Genomic DNA, 17281 nt, shown 5'->3' with positions numbered 1-17281 from the left:
ATACTCTCCATTGCTACATTCGCATATTTCCACTAAAGTCTGGACGTTTCGCCTTCTAGAACTGCTGTATCTCCTGCTTGGTAATTGAGCTACATATATGCGTGTGTATGTGTGAGTAACTACTTCGGCTGCTGACTACATTTGTGAGTGAGTCATATTCGTCACAGTATTTATCAAAAAAAATTTAATAACTCCTGCTCCTGCCTTCGTATGGTGATAGTATGCCTGTCCACTATATCAGAGGTGCTAGTTTTATACCCCAGCTGGCAACTAGCGCAAGGACGCCATTCAACGTCGGCTTACTTGCAAGAAAATTGGAGCAGAAGCTTGGCCCCATTCTCCTGACATGTACATCGCTTTGTTGTTATTAATAAAAACACTAGAACTATTTAATATCAAGCCCTCAACAAAGTGCAGACTACATAGCATATGTGTATTTATACTCCTAAACTAGCTGATAAGCTTCGACAACTATCTTAGTTTTGTTAAGCTCTCAGTCGACAGCCTCAGCTGTACCTCATGTGCTCTGCGTAGCTCATGGAAGTGATAACATTCTGAACTTTTCGCTTTGCTCATAATTTCTTTCAACGAACAAATGGGCGCAATTGGCTATCCACTCCGCTGTGTAGTAGTTCCTGTGGCAGTAACAAGTTTCAAGTTGTGCATGCCGCAAGATCTAAATCAACAAAGTAAGTGCGAAATATACACTCCAAGGGATTTGTGATATTTTTTTATCATTTAAACATAGGAAGCCAGTGCGAGTTTGCACCACCAACGAAATGTCTAACTCATACAATACACAGATTTGGCTGCTATTGCTTTTTCACGCACGCAACCAAGTCTACACAGCGTCAGTGCCGCCGCAGGTGCAATTATATGAACAGAAAATATCACAAAGCAACAACACCGACTATGTGCGTGACGTAATGCGTCAAGCTAAATCGGCTGAAATGCGAAACTACATGCAAACAGAGGTGGACGCATGTGATGACTTTTTTAGCTACGCTTGCGGTAATTGGGCAAAAATCAATCCAACAAACGCACGCAACGTATTAGAGACAAACTTTTTCAAACAGCTGTTAAGTACTTACGAACAAAAACAACTCAAAATGTTGGAAGTGAAAGACGATTCAGCAAAAGACGCCGATGATCTAATGCACAAAGTAAGGACTTTCTTTGGTGCATGCCGACAGCTGAACAAAGAGAAAAGGAAACGCTATAAATTGAAGTTATGGGAAATTGCTGCGGAGTTCGGACAGATGCCTGTCTTAATGCCAGAGGGTACATGGGAGGCCAGCGCGTTTGATTGGCTGCACACGATTGCGCGCATACAAAATAAATATGGATTGGATATTATATTGCAACTGGGAGTGCGTGAGGATTTGGTTAATAAAACAGTGAGTAAATTATTTATTGGACAACCCCCGCTGGCATTACAAAACAAAGCTATGTACAAAAGTGCTGATACACAGTGGCAACGCGACAAATATCTAGCAGAGATAGCGCAAGCTTTACAAAAACACTTGGGTATCGCAGCAGAGTCAGTAGCTATGAGGACGGCGCTCGAAATACTTAATTTTGAGACGAGATTAGCCGATGGTCTGATGGATAAGAGTTTGGGTAAGACGCTGAAATCGTTGGCTGTGCTGCGCACCGTTGATGAGATGCTAGCTGCTTACGCGGGTGCTATAGATGTGCGCACATATTTCAATATTAGTTTGGGTCAAGAGCTCAACGATACATTCTATGAATATCATGTGGAGTATCAAGCAAATCTGTTGCAGATTATGCATGAAATACCCAAAGAACAGGTAGCAAATTATATTTTATATCAATTACTCAAAACTTTTTTTCTCGATTTTGAAGCAATAAATGGCGCCAAAGAGAGATTGTGCTTGGACAAGACCAAATTGTATTTTGCTAAAGTTTTGGATAATATTATATTTCGCAAATATAATAGCGCGAAGACAGTGGAGGATATAGAGCTAATATGGTTGAAAATCAAAGAAATATTTAAGGAAGAGCTTGAATCTAATAAACTGAAGTGGATGTCGACTTTGACACGTCAAGCAGCGTTAGAAAAGTTAGAAGCTATGCGTCTAGAAATCAACTCATATAATGAAACTAAACTTGCTAAAGAATTTCACACACTTACGCTCAGTAGCATGGATTATATAGAAAATATGAAACAAATTCTTATACACCAAACCCAGCGCGCTTTAGCCAATCTGAAACAGGCACCCAAATCGCTAGAAATGCCCGTTGCACTCTCATCATACACACCCGCCTATATTGGCAGAGACAATTTAATAAAAATTCCCGTTATGCTGTTGCAACCCAACTTTCTATGGTCTGCTCACTATCCGCAAGCGCTTAAATTTGCTACACTCGGCTATTTAGTAGCTCATGAGCTAATTCATGGTTTCGATGATATGGGTTGTCATTTTAATGCTAATGGCAACGAACAATTTTGGTGGGATGCTAATTCAACGGTAGCTTTTAATGAGCGCAAAAAATGTTTTAAACAACAATATGCTTTATATCGTTATAATGGTAAATATCTGCCAACAAGCGAATTGCAAGCAGAAAATATTGCTGATAATGGTGGTGTACAACTTGCTTATAGCGCTTATATGAAATGGTTGGACGAGTTGAGAGAAACAAAATCAGCAGCGGAACGTTCGCGCTTGCTGGAGTTGGAAATGTTGCCCAATATGCATTTTACGAATCGTCAGTTGTTCTTCATTGCTTTTGCTCAGTATTGGTGTAACGATGTGTCTGAGCGTTATAGAGATAATGTTTCGCTGATAAGTTTACATGCACCGGCGAAGTTTCGCGTGATTGGTTCTTTGGCGAACTTCCGGTCATTCGCTGATGAGTTTCAATGCGCTATCGGCAGTACAATGCATCCGAAAGAGAAATGTCAAATTTATTAATAATTTTTTTTCATTTTTTAGTTGTAGTAATTTTGTACTATTGTTACTCTTAGATTATCTAGAACATATGTAAGAGAAATGTATTGTATGGGTCTCTTAATATAAAATTGATGGTTAAATTATTTCTTATTAAATTATACGAGCCCGACCGACCCGTGCGCATCTTGCGCAACCAATATAAAAGTATCTTATCAAATATCAACAGAAAGCAGCTGTTCTATCAATCAATTAAAACTTACAGCTTTGCGCTGCCATCGGAGGTATGGTAGCAACTGCCGGTAATGCAGTGCAAATATTCACAATAGTGCCATAGTACAAATACATTTCTTTGTGTGCTCACACTCGTTTATTTAAAACAAATTTTTTAACCGTGGTGTGATGGTAGCGTGCTCCGCCTACCACACCGAATGCCCTGGGCCAAAGCAACATCAAAATTTTAGAAATAAGGTTTTTCAATTAGAAGAAAATTTTTCTAAGCGGGGTCGCCCCTCGGCAGTGTTTGGCAAGCACCCCGAGTGTATTTCTGCCATCAAAAGCTCTCAGGGAAAACTCATCTGCCTCGCAGAGACCGTTCGGACTCAAATTGGAAGAGAAGCTCGGCCTAAAATCTCTTCGCAGGTTATCGCCCTTACATTTTTATTTTAATAAAATATAGCTAAACAAAAGCCCTACCACCAAAATTGCCCAAAGCTCGCTAATAGCCCGAATCTCCATCTTTACAACCGAAACTTTATTTATAGATTCGTATTCCAATTAAGAGCGAAAAAAGGGACCCGTACATAAAAACAGCAATTAGAAATAATATGTGTGACCCGGTCTATGAAAAAGTGGCTTATGACTCAAAAAAGCAATTGCGAGAAACAGCTGTTAACACTTTTTTTTTTTTGCGAGAAACAGATGTAAACAGCTGTTTTTTTTTTTTTTTTGAGTCATAAGCCTTTTCATAGACCGGGTCACATATATGATTTTTGTTTCTAACTCTCTGAATGTGGCGGCAAAGGACGAAGGTAAAAGTGAAGCGGTGGAAGTGTTGGAAATGGACAATCATCTCAATGGTGCAATAACTGTAAAATGCTAAAAGCAGGGTAAGTAGAAAAGAACCTCGAGAATCTGGAAGTAGCGTCAAATGAGGAGGGTGTAGCCGTAGAGGCGGAGATATTAGAAGTGTACAAACAGATGAATGATTCTAGGAGTCTTTGCACTCAAGGGGTTGATAAAATTCATAGCTTCTGCAACCCAATTGTCAACCTCACCTACGCGAGCCGAATCCTGTTACAAATATGCATGTATCAAACACATATTTAACAGGCGATACTCTGGTGACCCTAAGTTCCTCATAGAACAAGCGTGTGGGATGGCCTATAAGATTCAAAGTGGTCATATTAAATCCTTCCCGAGATGGTCGGGCTAGTACCTTAATAATGCTTGTTAGCGGAACGTATCGGATCTATATGCGGCAAAGGACCATCAATATCTATAACACTCTCCAAAACCTTCTGAGAGTATTCAACAATTGTCTTAGAAATAGCCATAATACGATAAAAGCAGGGCAAGTAGAAACTGTCCTCCAGAACCTGAAATCAGCGGAAAAAATCTATTGCGTGAGAGCAGTGGTGGAGAATTCGGAGATAGGCAAACAGATCAATGGCGCATGGATTCAGCTATTATTAACCAAAGACGGAAGGCAAGGTAAGAGGTGCAGTCATGGTAGGAAACCACCTATACTCGTGTATGCTATCTAACTTCAGCACTGAAGACTTATCCTTGCATCCTGCTGCATGGCCCATAACGTGGAAACCACACTAGAGGAATTAAAAAGGCTGGTGAATGAATAAGGGTGCAGAGGATGGCTTGTCATAGGCGCAGACTGGGGTATCGTTCTAACTTATGTTGACCTAATGTCAAGTAATGTGCTTGATATCACATTGAGCTCTGAGCATGATATATCAGGCTATAAATATAGGGTACTTGACAAGCCATCCAACTAAAGCCATGCATATATCAACTTCAGAATTTCCCTAAAGAGGGTAGGGAAGAGAAAATCCTTTAGAAACCCTAGAACAACAGACTGGTACAAATCCCCGAAATATGTATGCAGAAGGAGGACTGGGGCTACCAAACGAGTTTATCACCGTAGAAGAGTTGGAGTGCAACAACTTCTTATCGCTGACAACTGCGTACAGTAGAGTTTTACTATCAGAAGATTCAAGGGATAGGCAAAGCCATCATGGTGAGGTAAAGAGTTATTTTTTCTTAGAGGGCAGGTGAAGGAAAAAAAGTTGTGGAAAGCGAGGAGAGGTTGGGCAAAAACGGTTTCACGCAAAAATTTCTGTGAGGAAAGTCCTATTCAAAAGAAATAAAATCCAGGAACTGATAAAAAACGAAGACGGGGAATAGTCGCATTGTAGTGAGGAGTAATTTGGGGCACTACTTAACACGCACTTCCCATCAAGAGACGATGCGGAATAGTTATGTAACAACGGAGCAAGTGGTACCAGGATTAATGACAAATACTCAAAAAATGTATCAAATTCAAATCGCCTGTTCCAGATTGGCTAATCTCTTCTATGTTGAAGCAGATGGAACGATTGTAGAATAGCTTAGAACAATCTTAGAGGTCATCAGTGGGTTAGTACGAATTAAAAATGAGTTTTAATGTAAATTCGAATAACTAATGGAACGTAGGTGTTAAAAAATAAAAACAAATAAAAACTAGACTTCCTGAAGAAAATCGAAATGCGTAGGAGGGAAAAGGAAAATTTTAATTTTGCCTTATAAAAAATAGCGCTTACTTTTCTGCAATGAAATAATTGAACAGGAAGGGAATCCACAGGTCAAAAATTGCCCTACAATCAAAACAGTGACGCGGCCACCAAGAATCGAATGCACCAATGTTTTCTTTCATGGTGGCAAGAACTAGCTTTTTGCGTTTACTGCGAAACACTTTTTTTGCCTTTTCATCAAATTATATCAATATCACCAGCAAACTCTAGCAATTGTACGCTCTTGCTATAGATTGCACCATCGAGATTAAGCTGTGCTGCTATAATTATATTGTTACGAATATTAGCAAAACTAAGGAGTGCTGCCAGCTCTAAGCCGATCTAAGCAGTGACGTGAATGCACATCAATAATTCAATCATTATGTATCTACATAAACGAATCAATAATTGCGTCTACACATATGTACACATTCCGACGAGCAACATTTACATACAAGGCAGCGAGAGATGAGATGTCACACACCGATGAATTTACTTATACGCTTATGTGTGTGCGGGAGACTGTAAACTACAAACACATGCATATACCTTATCTGAGTTGTCACAAGAGAGAGCAATAATTTGTGCACGTAGTTGTGGCTGGCGATTTTGTAGCCGAAACAACTAGTAACTTCTGGAAATCGAAGAGCCTAGAAGTATGCAGCGTAAACTATAAAAGCGATGCAGGCGAGTAAGAAGTAATTCAGTTTGATTTGAATTGTCAAGCAGTTACGAGTAAGACGATATCTAGCGAGCAATAGCACTATTATTTTGAAAGTCAGTTTCCTTTAAGATATCAGTTTGGTTTTTAAGCTATTCGTTGCACAGTTTGAGTGTTATTGTGAAGTATTTTAATAAAGGCCATTTTTCCGTTATTCAATATTGGAGTTATTTATTCAACAGTTTAGCGATACGATCCTAGCAAAAGGGCAAATAAGAGGATTTGCAAGTAAATTCGTTACAATTGGTGTCAGAAGAGGAATTGTTGAATAAATTCTAGAGGACAACAAGGACATGGCAAAGCTAAGTGAATTGAAGATCCCGCAACTGAAGAAGGAGTTGGAGAGCCGTGGATTGAATACAAGCGGCGTTAAACTCGAACTTCAGGCACGGCTACGAGAAGCAATGGAAGCAGAAGGAATTGATGTGGAAGAGCATGTCTTTCATCTTGATGGCGAGGAGACAACAAAAATTGAAGAGAAGAACGAAACATCGCAGACGGTTACCAGTACAGACTTGAACATGATTTTAGCTGCAATATCTGCTCAAACATCGACAGTGTCATCTCAACTGGCAGAACAGAAGACATATATGGCATCACAACTAGAATCGCAGGAGACACGCATAACATCCAAGATGGAAACTCAACTGGAAGAGCAAAAGACATATATGACATCGCAGTTCGCTGAGCAGTTGAAAGCACAGGAGGCCCGCATATCCTCGCAGCTGGAGGCACAGGAGATAAGGGTAACATCAAAGCTGGAAGCACAGGATACAAAAATTGTGCAGCTCGAGGACAAAATTGATGCCGAGATAGAAGCTTTGAGAGGTCGTATACAGGAGTTGCAAATGAATCGCACAGCAGTTTCGGCGAGTAATCCAAAGGTAAAAACACCATCCTTTGACGGTTCTGTTCCTTTCCAGGTCTTCAAGCTACAGTTTGAGAAGACCGCAGCAGTGAACAACTGGAATGCGGAAGATAAAGTTGCTGCACTATTCGTGGCATTGAAGGGGCCAGCAGCGGAAATTCTACAGACGATTCCCGAAGGAGAGCGGAACAATTATGAAGCATTGATGGCTGCTGTAGAACGACGTTATGGAAGCGAGCATAGGAAACAGATATTCCAAATTGAGTTGCAAAACCGCTACCAAAAAGCAAATGAGACATTGCAGGAGTTTGCTTCAGATATTGAAAGATTGGCTCATCTTGCAAATGCGGACGCACCCGTGGAATACACTGAAAGGGTAAAAATCCAGAGTTTCATAAATGGCATACGGGACGTGGAAACGAAGCGAGCTACATACGCAAACCCAAAGCTGACATTTTCTGAAACGGTATCACATGCATTGACTCAGGAAACGGCCTCACTATTGAGTAAACCAGCATACAAAGCTCATCGTGTAGAAGTGGAAAGACCAGATTGGGTAGACACTATTTTGGAAGCACTGAAGGGATCACAACAGAAAAATGCCGGAGTTATTAAATGTTTCAAGTGCGGCAACCCAGGTCATATTGCACGACATTGCAGCAGCGGTCCCAATAGCTCCAACAATGTGGGTGGTCGTAAACGCAGAGCAGAAGGTGATGAGCAAATATCCAAGACCACTCAATCGTTAAACTAAATCGAGTCAGCCGCAAGGGGCGACAGCTGGCTCCCGCAATTGAATGCCCCATAATCTCTATCTCGCAGATTGGAAGAAGATCGAGCAACCTTACTGTTGGAGGACATGTGGACGGAAAGGAACGGTTATTGACTGTAGATACGGGTGCATCTCATTCCATCATTCGAGCGGATTTAGTCAACAAAAAGATAAGACCATTGCTTGGAGCAAGATTACGTACAGCCACGGGAGAGGACACCCAGGTAATTGGAGAAGTAGAATGTGAAGTCGCAATTGGGAACGTCATGGTAGTACACAATTTTATAGTGGCAGAAATTGTTGATGAAATCATAATTGGAGTGGACTTCTTAATCGACCAGGGCATCAAGATCGACATGCAAAGCAAGACGACGCGATATAAAAACATGGATGTACCACTTAATTTCGGCTACGAGAGAGGCTACAGCAGTAAACGAGTGCTGGTGGAAGAGAGTCAGCAAATACCACCAAAATCCGAAGCAGTCATCTGGGCAAAGGTTGATGGAGATTGTGGGACAAACAAATTGTGGGTTGTCGAAGCAGCAAACAAATCAGCACTAAACATACTTGTAGGAAAAACCCTGGCTATGACAAAACAAGATGGACGTATTCCGGTAAGAGTACTCAATGAGTTCAAGTCACCACTCAAACTGACTAAAGGAGCTATTTTGGGAAGATGCCAAGAGGCTGAAGTGGTTATTAACTGTGAACAGCTCCAGGAACACGTTTCAGCTAGTAATACTGATCTTTCAAATGACATCAAGACATGGATGCAGGGACTAGAGGAAGCATATCAGAGTAAGGCAAAACAACTGCTCCTAAAGTACGCGAACATATTTGACCAGGATGATTCTAAACCAGGCCGCACCAACGTTGTGAAACATCAAATTGACACTGGAGATGCGAGACCGATCCGTCAAGCTCCACGTAGTGTTCCACTGGCGAAGCGGGAAGTTGTGAGTCAAATCATTCAAGAAATGAACGACAGCGGCGTCATCGAACCATCAGCTAGTCCATGGAGCTCACCGGTAGTACTTGTAAAAAAGAAGGATGGAAAAATGAGGTTTTGCGTGGACTACCGGAAGTTGAATGATGTAACGAAAAAGGATAGCTACCCATTGCCAAGAATTGACGACACTCTGGACTCGCTATCTGGTACGAAATGGTTTTCCACGCTGGACTTGAAAAGCGGCTACTGGCAAGTGGAGGTGAAGGAGGAAGATAAAGAGAAAACAGCCTTCAGTGTCGGTGATGGTCTTTGGCAATTTACAGTGATGCCTTTTGGACTTTGTAATGCACCAGCTACTTTTGAGAGACTCATGGACCAGGTACTGAAAGGACTACATTGGAAAACATGCTTGGTGTACCTGGACGACATCATCGTATTGGGCAAGAACTTTGATGAACATCTTAAGAACTTGGAGGAAGTTTTCCAGAGAATAGCTGGCGCTGGTCTGAAGTTAAGTCCCAAAAAGTGTGCGCTGTTTAAAAAGGAAGTCAATTATTTGGGTCACAAGGTAACGACAGAGGGCATCTGCACTGCGAACGAAAAAATAGAGGCTGTAAAGGATTGGCCAAGACCACAGAATCTACATGAATTGAGAAGTTTTCTTGGGCTGTGCACATATTACCGCCGATTTGTACCAAATTTTTCCAGCGTAGCCCATAGCCTCCATGAGCTTACAAGAAAAAACAAAGCTTTTGAATGGAAGAAGGAGCAAGAAGTGGCTTTCCAAACATTGAAGGAGCGTTTGTGCACTGCCCCAATGTTAGCATACCCGATTCCAGGAGCAACATTTATTCTAGATACAGATGCAAGTGGATATGCTATAGGAGGCGTTTTATCACAACTGGTCGATGGACAGGAGAAGGTAGTTGCATATTACAGCCGTTCGATTGGAAAACCAGAGAGGAACTACTGTGTTACGCGGAGAGAGCTGTTGGCATTGGTAGAGTGCATTAAACATTTTCACAAATACCTCTACGGCCAGCGATTCCATGTCAGGACAGATCACGCAGCATTGAAATGGCTTCTGCAGTTCCGTAATCCGGAAGGACAATTGGCACGGTGGATCGAGCGACTTCAAAGCTATGACTTTTCCATTGAGCATCGAAAAGGTAGTACCCATGGAAATGCCGATGCAATGTCACGAAGGCCATGTAGTTTGGAATGCAAGCACTGTTCAAAGGCCGAGGCTAAAGAAGACATTATAGATGTCCGGCTAATGACTATAACGTGTACGGATGAATGGGACAAGGAACAACTAAGAAAGTGTCAGCTAGAAGATACAGATCTGTCACATGTTATGCAAGGGCTCGAACGAAACGAAAGACCAAGCAGAGAGGATATGTCAGCAGAGAGTCCCATTGCGAAGTCATATTGGGCACAGTGGAACAGTTTGGAATTGATATCCGGTTGCTTGCATCGAGTATGGGAGAGTGAGGATGGTCAGTGCAAGAAGAAACATATAGTTGTTCCCAGAAAGAGGATTCCTGACGTGCTCAGCGAGTTGCACAATGGTCCAAGTGGAGGCCATCTTGGAATCACGAAGACACTCGAGAAAATTAAGCAGAGATTCTATTGGGTTGGTTGCCGTCAGTCGGTCACCGAGTGGATTGCCAATTGCGAGGTATGCAACAGAGCGAAAGGGCCCAAAACCCGAAGTCGTGGCCAGATGAAGCAGTATATTTCAGGTGCACCATTTGAAAGGATCGCCATGGATGTCGCAGGTCCATTTCCTACTAGCAACCGCGGAAACAAATACGTACTGGTGGTTATGGATTATTTCAGTAAATGGCCAGAGGTATACCCAATCCCAAACCAAGAAGCAGAAACAGTAGCAGAAGTGGTTAAAAACGAATGGGTTGCAAGGTATGGTGTACCAATGGAGTTACATTCTGACCAAGGCAGGAATTTTGAATCAGCTGTGTTCCAAGAACTGTGCAAGAAGTTGGGCATTCGAAAAACACGGACAACTGCATTGCATCCTCAGTCCGATGGTATGGTGGAACGTTTCAATAGAACATTGGAGGAGCATTTAAGGAAAGTAGTCGACAAGTACCATAAGGACTGGGATACACACATACCATTATTCTTGATGGCCTACCGATCGGCAGTACATGACACAACGGGCCAAACTCCCGCAAAGGTAATTTTTGGCAATGACCTTCGACTGCCAGCTGATTTGAAGTATGGGATAGATGCCGATGCGGAGAGGAATGTCAAGAAATCCACTGATGTCTTAGAAGAAGAGCTGAGAGAGATACACGATCTGGTAAGGCAACGAGCAAAGATTATGAGTGACAAGATGAAAGCGAGGTACGATAAAGCAATTAATTCGGAAGGGTTTCAGGAAGGAGATTTGGTGCTGCTATACAACCCACAACGAAAAAAAGGTTTGTCCCCGAAATTGCAGTGTAACTGGGAAGGCCCATACAAAGTTGTAAAACGGATCAACGATGTAGTGTACCGCATACAAACCACTACCAAACCACGAACCAAAATGAAAGTGGTTCATTTGGAGAGATTAGCAGCGTTTAGATCGAGAGATTTGTCTGATCGGGACGATCAGACTTAGGTGGAGGGCAGTGTTACGAATATTAGCAAAACTAAGGAGTGCTGCCAGCTCTAAGCCGATCTAAGCAGTGACGTGAATGCACATCAATAATTCAATCATTATGTATCTACATAAACGAATCAATAATTGCGTCTACACATATGTACACATTCCGACGAGCAACATTTACATACAAGGCAGCGAGAGATGAGATGTCACACACCGATGAATTTACTTATACGCTTATGTGTGTGCGGGAGACTGTAAACTACAAACACATGCATATACCTTATCTGAGTTGTCACAAGAGAGAGCAATAATTTGTGCACGTAGTTGTGGCTGGCGATTTTGTAGCCGAAACAACTAGTAACTTCTGGAAATCGAAGAGCCTAGAAGTATGCAGCGTAAACTATAAAAGCGATGCAGGCGAGTAAGAAGTAATTCAGTTTGATTTGAATTGTCAAGCAGTTACGAGTAAGACGATATCTAGCGAGCAATAGCACTATTATTTTGAAAGTCAGTTTCCTTTAAGATATCAGTTTGGTTTTTAAGCTATTCGTTGCACAGTTTGAGTGTTATTGTGAAGTATTTTAATAAAGGCCATTTTTCCGTTATTCAATATTGGAGTTATTTATTCAACAGTTTAGCGATACGATCCTAGCAAAAGGGCAAATAAGAGGATTTGCAAGTAAATTCGTTACAATATTTTATGGCTTTGTCTGAGGCCTCGTTTTGTTTCGAATGACCCGGAGAGGTGCTTCCTAATCAAAATACTTCTATAGCGCAAAAAAGAGTTATTTGTTTTCTACTACATCTGAATTTAAAGGACATCTCCGAGTCATTCGCAACCACGTGAGGCTTCAGCTAAGGCGACTACGAGTATCGTGCGATTTCTTAAACTTGGGTAAGGCTTTTTCAACTGAGCCCCGTTTTCATCAAAGTCAATATTGTGCGATGATATTTGGTCAGCGCCGAATTTCGTGGTCGAGAAGAACACTTTGTGAATTTGGTTGCCAAATTCTGCATAGTTTTTTTTAATTAGCAATTAAAAAATTTTATTTTGTTTATCCGAAATTTTGTTGTCAATAAAGAAAAAAATAAAAATAGAATTATTAATAACGAGCCGGACACGTACGCATTTTGCGCAACCAATATAAAAGTATTTTATCAAATATCAACAAAAATCAGCAATCTAGCGTATTGTAACGAATGTTAGCAGCACTGAGCGATGCTATCGTCTCTAAGCCGATGCTAAGCAGTGACGTGAATGCACATCAATAATTCAATCATTATGTATCTACATAAACGAAACAATAACTGCGTCTACATATATGTACCATGTACGTATACGAGCAGCGAAGAGTCAATGCACAAACACATGCATATATCTTATCTGAGTTGTCACAAGAGAGAGCAATAATTTGTGCACGTAGTTGTGGCTGGCGATTTTGTAGCCGAAACTAACTAGTAACTTCTGGAAATAGAAGAGCCTAGATGTATGTAGCGTAAACTATAAAATTGGCGCAGGCGAGTAAGAAGGAATTCAGTTTGAGTTGAGCTATCAATCATTTATTGATTAAGCACGCGATCTGGCGGCCAATAGTAGAGTTTAATTTTAGTTATCAATCAGTTTGGTTATTAAGCCAGCGAGTAGCAAAGTATAATACTGTTTTCACACAGACGGCTTTTGAATAATAAAGGCAGTTTTCTACATTAAGACGCTTATTGAGCTCAATCTTCCCTACAAAATTCGAATCTATTATTATTTCATTAGTAGCTAATCGAATGCCTAATGAAGTCAAAAGCACAATGCAACTCTGTTGGCAGCGTTCCGCTTCCGTTTCCGCTTCTTAGTTTTCAAAGCAAATGTCATTGTCTGCATGGCGGAACGATACAAGGTGGCCGCATCGAACAGCTGATTATAACCTTTTTTATTTGATTTGATACATCAACTACCGGCGCAGTACGATTTTGACATTTGTCCATCGAATTTACAAGTACATGGAATTTTTTCATATTTCATATTTCATATCTTTATTAAGTCAAATGGTAACAACCTTACTGACTAGATTACAGGTTAACTTAGTACTATTTTAACAATTTTAAAGTAAGATTTACTGAGATAAGTAATAGGACTCAATGCGTGCCTTAAACAGAGACCTTGGCATGGCAAAGTCCAGGTCAAGGCTTCTGGATAGGCGATTAAATTCTACAAGACCTCTTATAAGAGGTGCGAAACTGAAGTAATTCGAACGCAGCACTTCAACGCGGAATGTACTGTGAAAGCGGAGAGCTCTGTTAGGGACATTGAAATTCAACTGCCCAAGTAGTTCTGAGCAGTCAATGGCACCGGATATTATGTCAAAAATAAACATTACGTTTTGAACAAAACGTCTAACTTCAAGTGGCAAGACATTGATAAGCATGCATCTTGCATTGTAGGGTGGCAGGGGATTAACAAAGTGCAGAGGTTGAAGAGCAAATCGTATGAACTTGCGCTGAATTCTTTCAATTCTTAAAGAGTGTGAGGAGTATATGGGATTCCAGATGACTGATGCATACTCTAACTTGGAACGCACTAAGGCATTGTATAAGATTTTCCTGGTATATGGGTCCTTGAAATCCTTGGCATATCGTCGCAAGAAAGCTAAGTTGGTATAAGCCTTTGGTATGAGAAAGTTTACATGATTACAAAAAGTAAAAGATGAGTCAAAAATTACGCCAAGATCGCGAAACTCATTAATTGACGCAAGAGTTACATTTGAAATCGAGTACGCGAATGAAACCACATTCGTAGACTTAGTATACGTCATGTGGCAGCATTTACTAATATTGAGTCGCAGATTATTTTGACAGGCCCAATTATTTATAGCATTCAGATCTTCTTGCAGACGCAATGCATCAGAAGTACAGGAGATTCTCCTAAAGAGTTTTAAGTCGTCAGCATAAAGCAAATAATTCGAATTGTTTATGCATGAGCCAACATCATTAATAAACATTAAGAACAAAATAGGACCAAGGATGCTACCTTGTGGTACACCCGAAGTTGCTGAGAATTCATAAGACTTAGTTCTCTCGATTTCAACAAAAGATATTCTATTTTCCAAATAGGACTTCACCCACGACAGAAAGCTTGAGTGAAAGCCCATGTTTTCAAGTTTCCACAGAAGTAATTTGTGCGAAACTGTGTCAAAAGCCTTGGAAAAATCCGTATATATGGTGTCAACTTGACATCCATCCTTAAACGCAGAGACACAAAACTGAGAGAAAACAGCCAGATTTGTAGTAGTCGAACGTCCCGCAATGAAACCATGCTGACATGGATCGACTATTTTATTTATAGCGAATGATACTTTGTTTTTAACTACCTTTTCAAAAAGTTTTGAACATGTTGACAGTTTGGATATTGGCCTATAATTCTTTACTTCATTTTTAGGTATGTCACCATGCTCCCACCTTGTATCGTTCCGCCATGATTGTCTGTCTCATCCTTCATACTAATCGAGCAGTTACTTCTGTGTGAAAGCAAAAAATTTACGATTTCATTAGCAGGTGAAATGAGATCATTAAGTTTCTGTGTGAAAACAGTATAAGTGTTATTGTGAAGTACTTTAATAAAGGCCATTTTTCCATTATTCAATATTGGAGTTATTTATTCAACAGTTTAGTGATTCGAACTTAGCAGAGGATTGCAAATAAGAGGATTTGCAAGTAAAATTGTTACAGTATGATAGCAACTGCCAGTAATGCAGTGCAAATATTCACAATAGTGCCATAGTACAAATGTATTTCTTTGTGTGCTCACAATCGTCTATGTTTAACAAATTATTTCAATAAAATATAGCTACAACAAGTAAGGAAGGTTAAGTTCGGGTGTAACCGAACATTACATACTCAGTTGAGAGCTATGGTGGCAACATAAGGGAAAATAACCATGCAGGAAAATGAACCGAGGGTAACCCTGGAATGTGTTTGTATGACATGTGTATCAAATGAAAGGTATCAAAGAGTATTTTAAGAGGGAGTGGGCCATAGTTCTATAGGTGGACGCCATTTAGGTATATCGCCATAAAGGTGGATCAGGGTTGACTCTAGAATTTGTTTGTACGATATGGGTATCAAATGAAAGGTGTTAATGAGTATTTTAAAAGGGAGTGATTCTTATTTCCATAGGTGGACGCCGTTTCGAAATATCGCCCTAAAGGTGGACCAGGGATGACCCTGAACGATATGGGTATCAAATGAAAGGGGTTAATGAACATTTTAAAAGGGAGTGGGCCTTAGTTCTATAGGTGGACGCCTTTTCGAGATATCGCCATAAAGGTGGACCAGGGGTGACTCTAGAATGCGTTTGTACAATACGGGTATCAACCGAAAGGTGTTAATGACTATTTCAAAAGAGCGTGGGGCTTAGTTCTATAGGTGGACGCCTTTTCGAGATATCGCCATAAAGGTGGACCAGGGGTGACTCTAGAATGTGTTTGTACGATATGGGTATCAAATTAAAGGTATTAGTGAGGGTTTTAAAAGGGAGTGGTGGTAGTTGTATAGGTGGTCGTCTTTTCGAGATATTGGCATAAAGGTGGACCAGGGGTGACTCTAGAATGCGTTTGTACAATACGGGTATCAACCGAAAGGTGTTAATGACTATTTTAAAAGAGCGTGGGGCTTAGTTCTATAGGTGGACGCCTTTTCGAGATATCGCCATAAAGGTGGACCAGGGGTGACTCTAGAATGCGTTTGTACAATACGGGTATCAACCGAAAGGTGTTAATGACTATTTTAAAAGAGCGTGGGGCTTAGTTCTATAGGTGGACGCCTTTTCGAGATATCGCCATAAAGGTGGACCAGGGGTAATTCTAGAATGTGTTTGTACGATATGGGTATCAAAATCAAGGTATTAATGAGTAGTTTAAAAGGGCGTGGGGCTTAGTTCTACAGGTGGACGCCTTTTCGAGATATCGCCATAAAGGTGGACCAGGGGTGACTCTAGAATGTGTTTGTAAGATATGGGTATCAAATTAAAGGTATTATTGACGGTTTTAAAAGGGAGTGGTGGTAGTTGTATAGGTGGTCGGCTTTTCGAGATATCGGCATAAAGGTGGACCAGGGGTGACTCTAGAATGCGTTTGTACAATATGGGTATCTAACGAAAGATGTTAATGAGTATTTTAAAAGGGCGTGGGGGTTAGTTCTATAGGTGGACGCCTTTTCGAGATATCGCCATAAAGGTGGACCAGGGGTGACTCTAGAATGTGTTTGTACGATATGGGTATCAAATTAAAGGTATTAGTGAGGGTTTTAAAAGGGAGTGGTGGTAGTTGTATAGGTGGTCGTCTTTTCGAGATATTGGCATAAAGGTGGACCAGGGGTGACTCTAGAATGCGTTTGTACAATATGGGTATCAAACGAAAGGTGGTAATGAGTATTTTAAAAGGGAGTGGGCCTTAGTTCTATAGGTGGACGCCTTTTCGAGATATCGCCATAAAGGTGGACCAGTGGTGACTCTAAAATGTGTTTGTGCGATATGGGTATCAAATTAAAGGTCGTCTTTTCGAGATATAGGCATAAAGGTGGACAAGGGGTGACTCTAGAATTTGTTTGTACGATATGGGTATCAAATTAAAGGTATTAATGAGTATTTTAAAAGGGAGTGATCCTTATT

At 40.8% G+C, this 17281-nt stretch overlaps 2 protein-coding genes across 2 annotated transcripts in view; both read left to right on the top strand.

The window, feature by feature from the left end:
- The window catches only part of LOC137238093 (uncharacterized), a 43768-nt gene extending 39992 nt beyond the window's left edge, over positions 1–3776 (top strand). Inside the window, exon 3 of the mRNA XM_067762703.1 lies at positions 3677–3776. Coding sequence (XP_067618804.1) covers positions 3677–3693 — 17 coding nt within the window. The 3' untranslated portion in view covers positions 3694–3776. The remainder of the gene's footprint in view (positions 1–3676) is intronic.
- LOC137238092 (endothelin-converting enzyme 1-like) lies at positions 511–3119 on the top strand. Its single transcript, XM_067762701.1, has 2 exons — positions 511–689; positions 749–3119. The coding sequence occupies exon 2, from the start codon at positions 780–782 to the stop codon at positions 2934–2936; it is 2157 nt and encodes a 718-aa protein (XP_067618802.1). The 5' UTR covers positions 511–689; positions 749–779; the 3' UTR covers positions 2937–3119.
- Positions 3777–17281: the final 13505 nt, after the last annotated feature.

The sequence above is a fragment of the Eurosta solidaginis genome, chromosome 1, assembly GCF_040869045.1.
Source record: "Eurosta solidaginis isolate ZX-2024a chromosome 1, ASM4086904v1, whole genome shotgun sequence".
In the NCBI taxonomy this organism is placed as follows: domain Eukaryota; kingdom Metazoa; phylum Arthropoda; class Insecta; order Diptera; family Tephritidae; genus Eurosta; species Eurosta solidaginis.
Note: the sequence above shows the minus strand (reverse complement) of the source record. Positions and strands in the feature narration are given on the sequence as shown.

Coding starts and splice junctions, on each gene's coding strand:
- LOC137238092 (XM_067762701.1), top strand. CDS start 780: ATGTCTAACTCATACAATACACAGATTTGGCTGCTATTGCTTTTTCAC.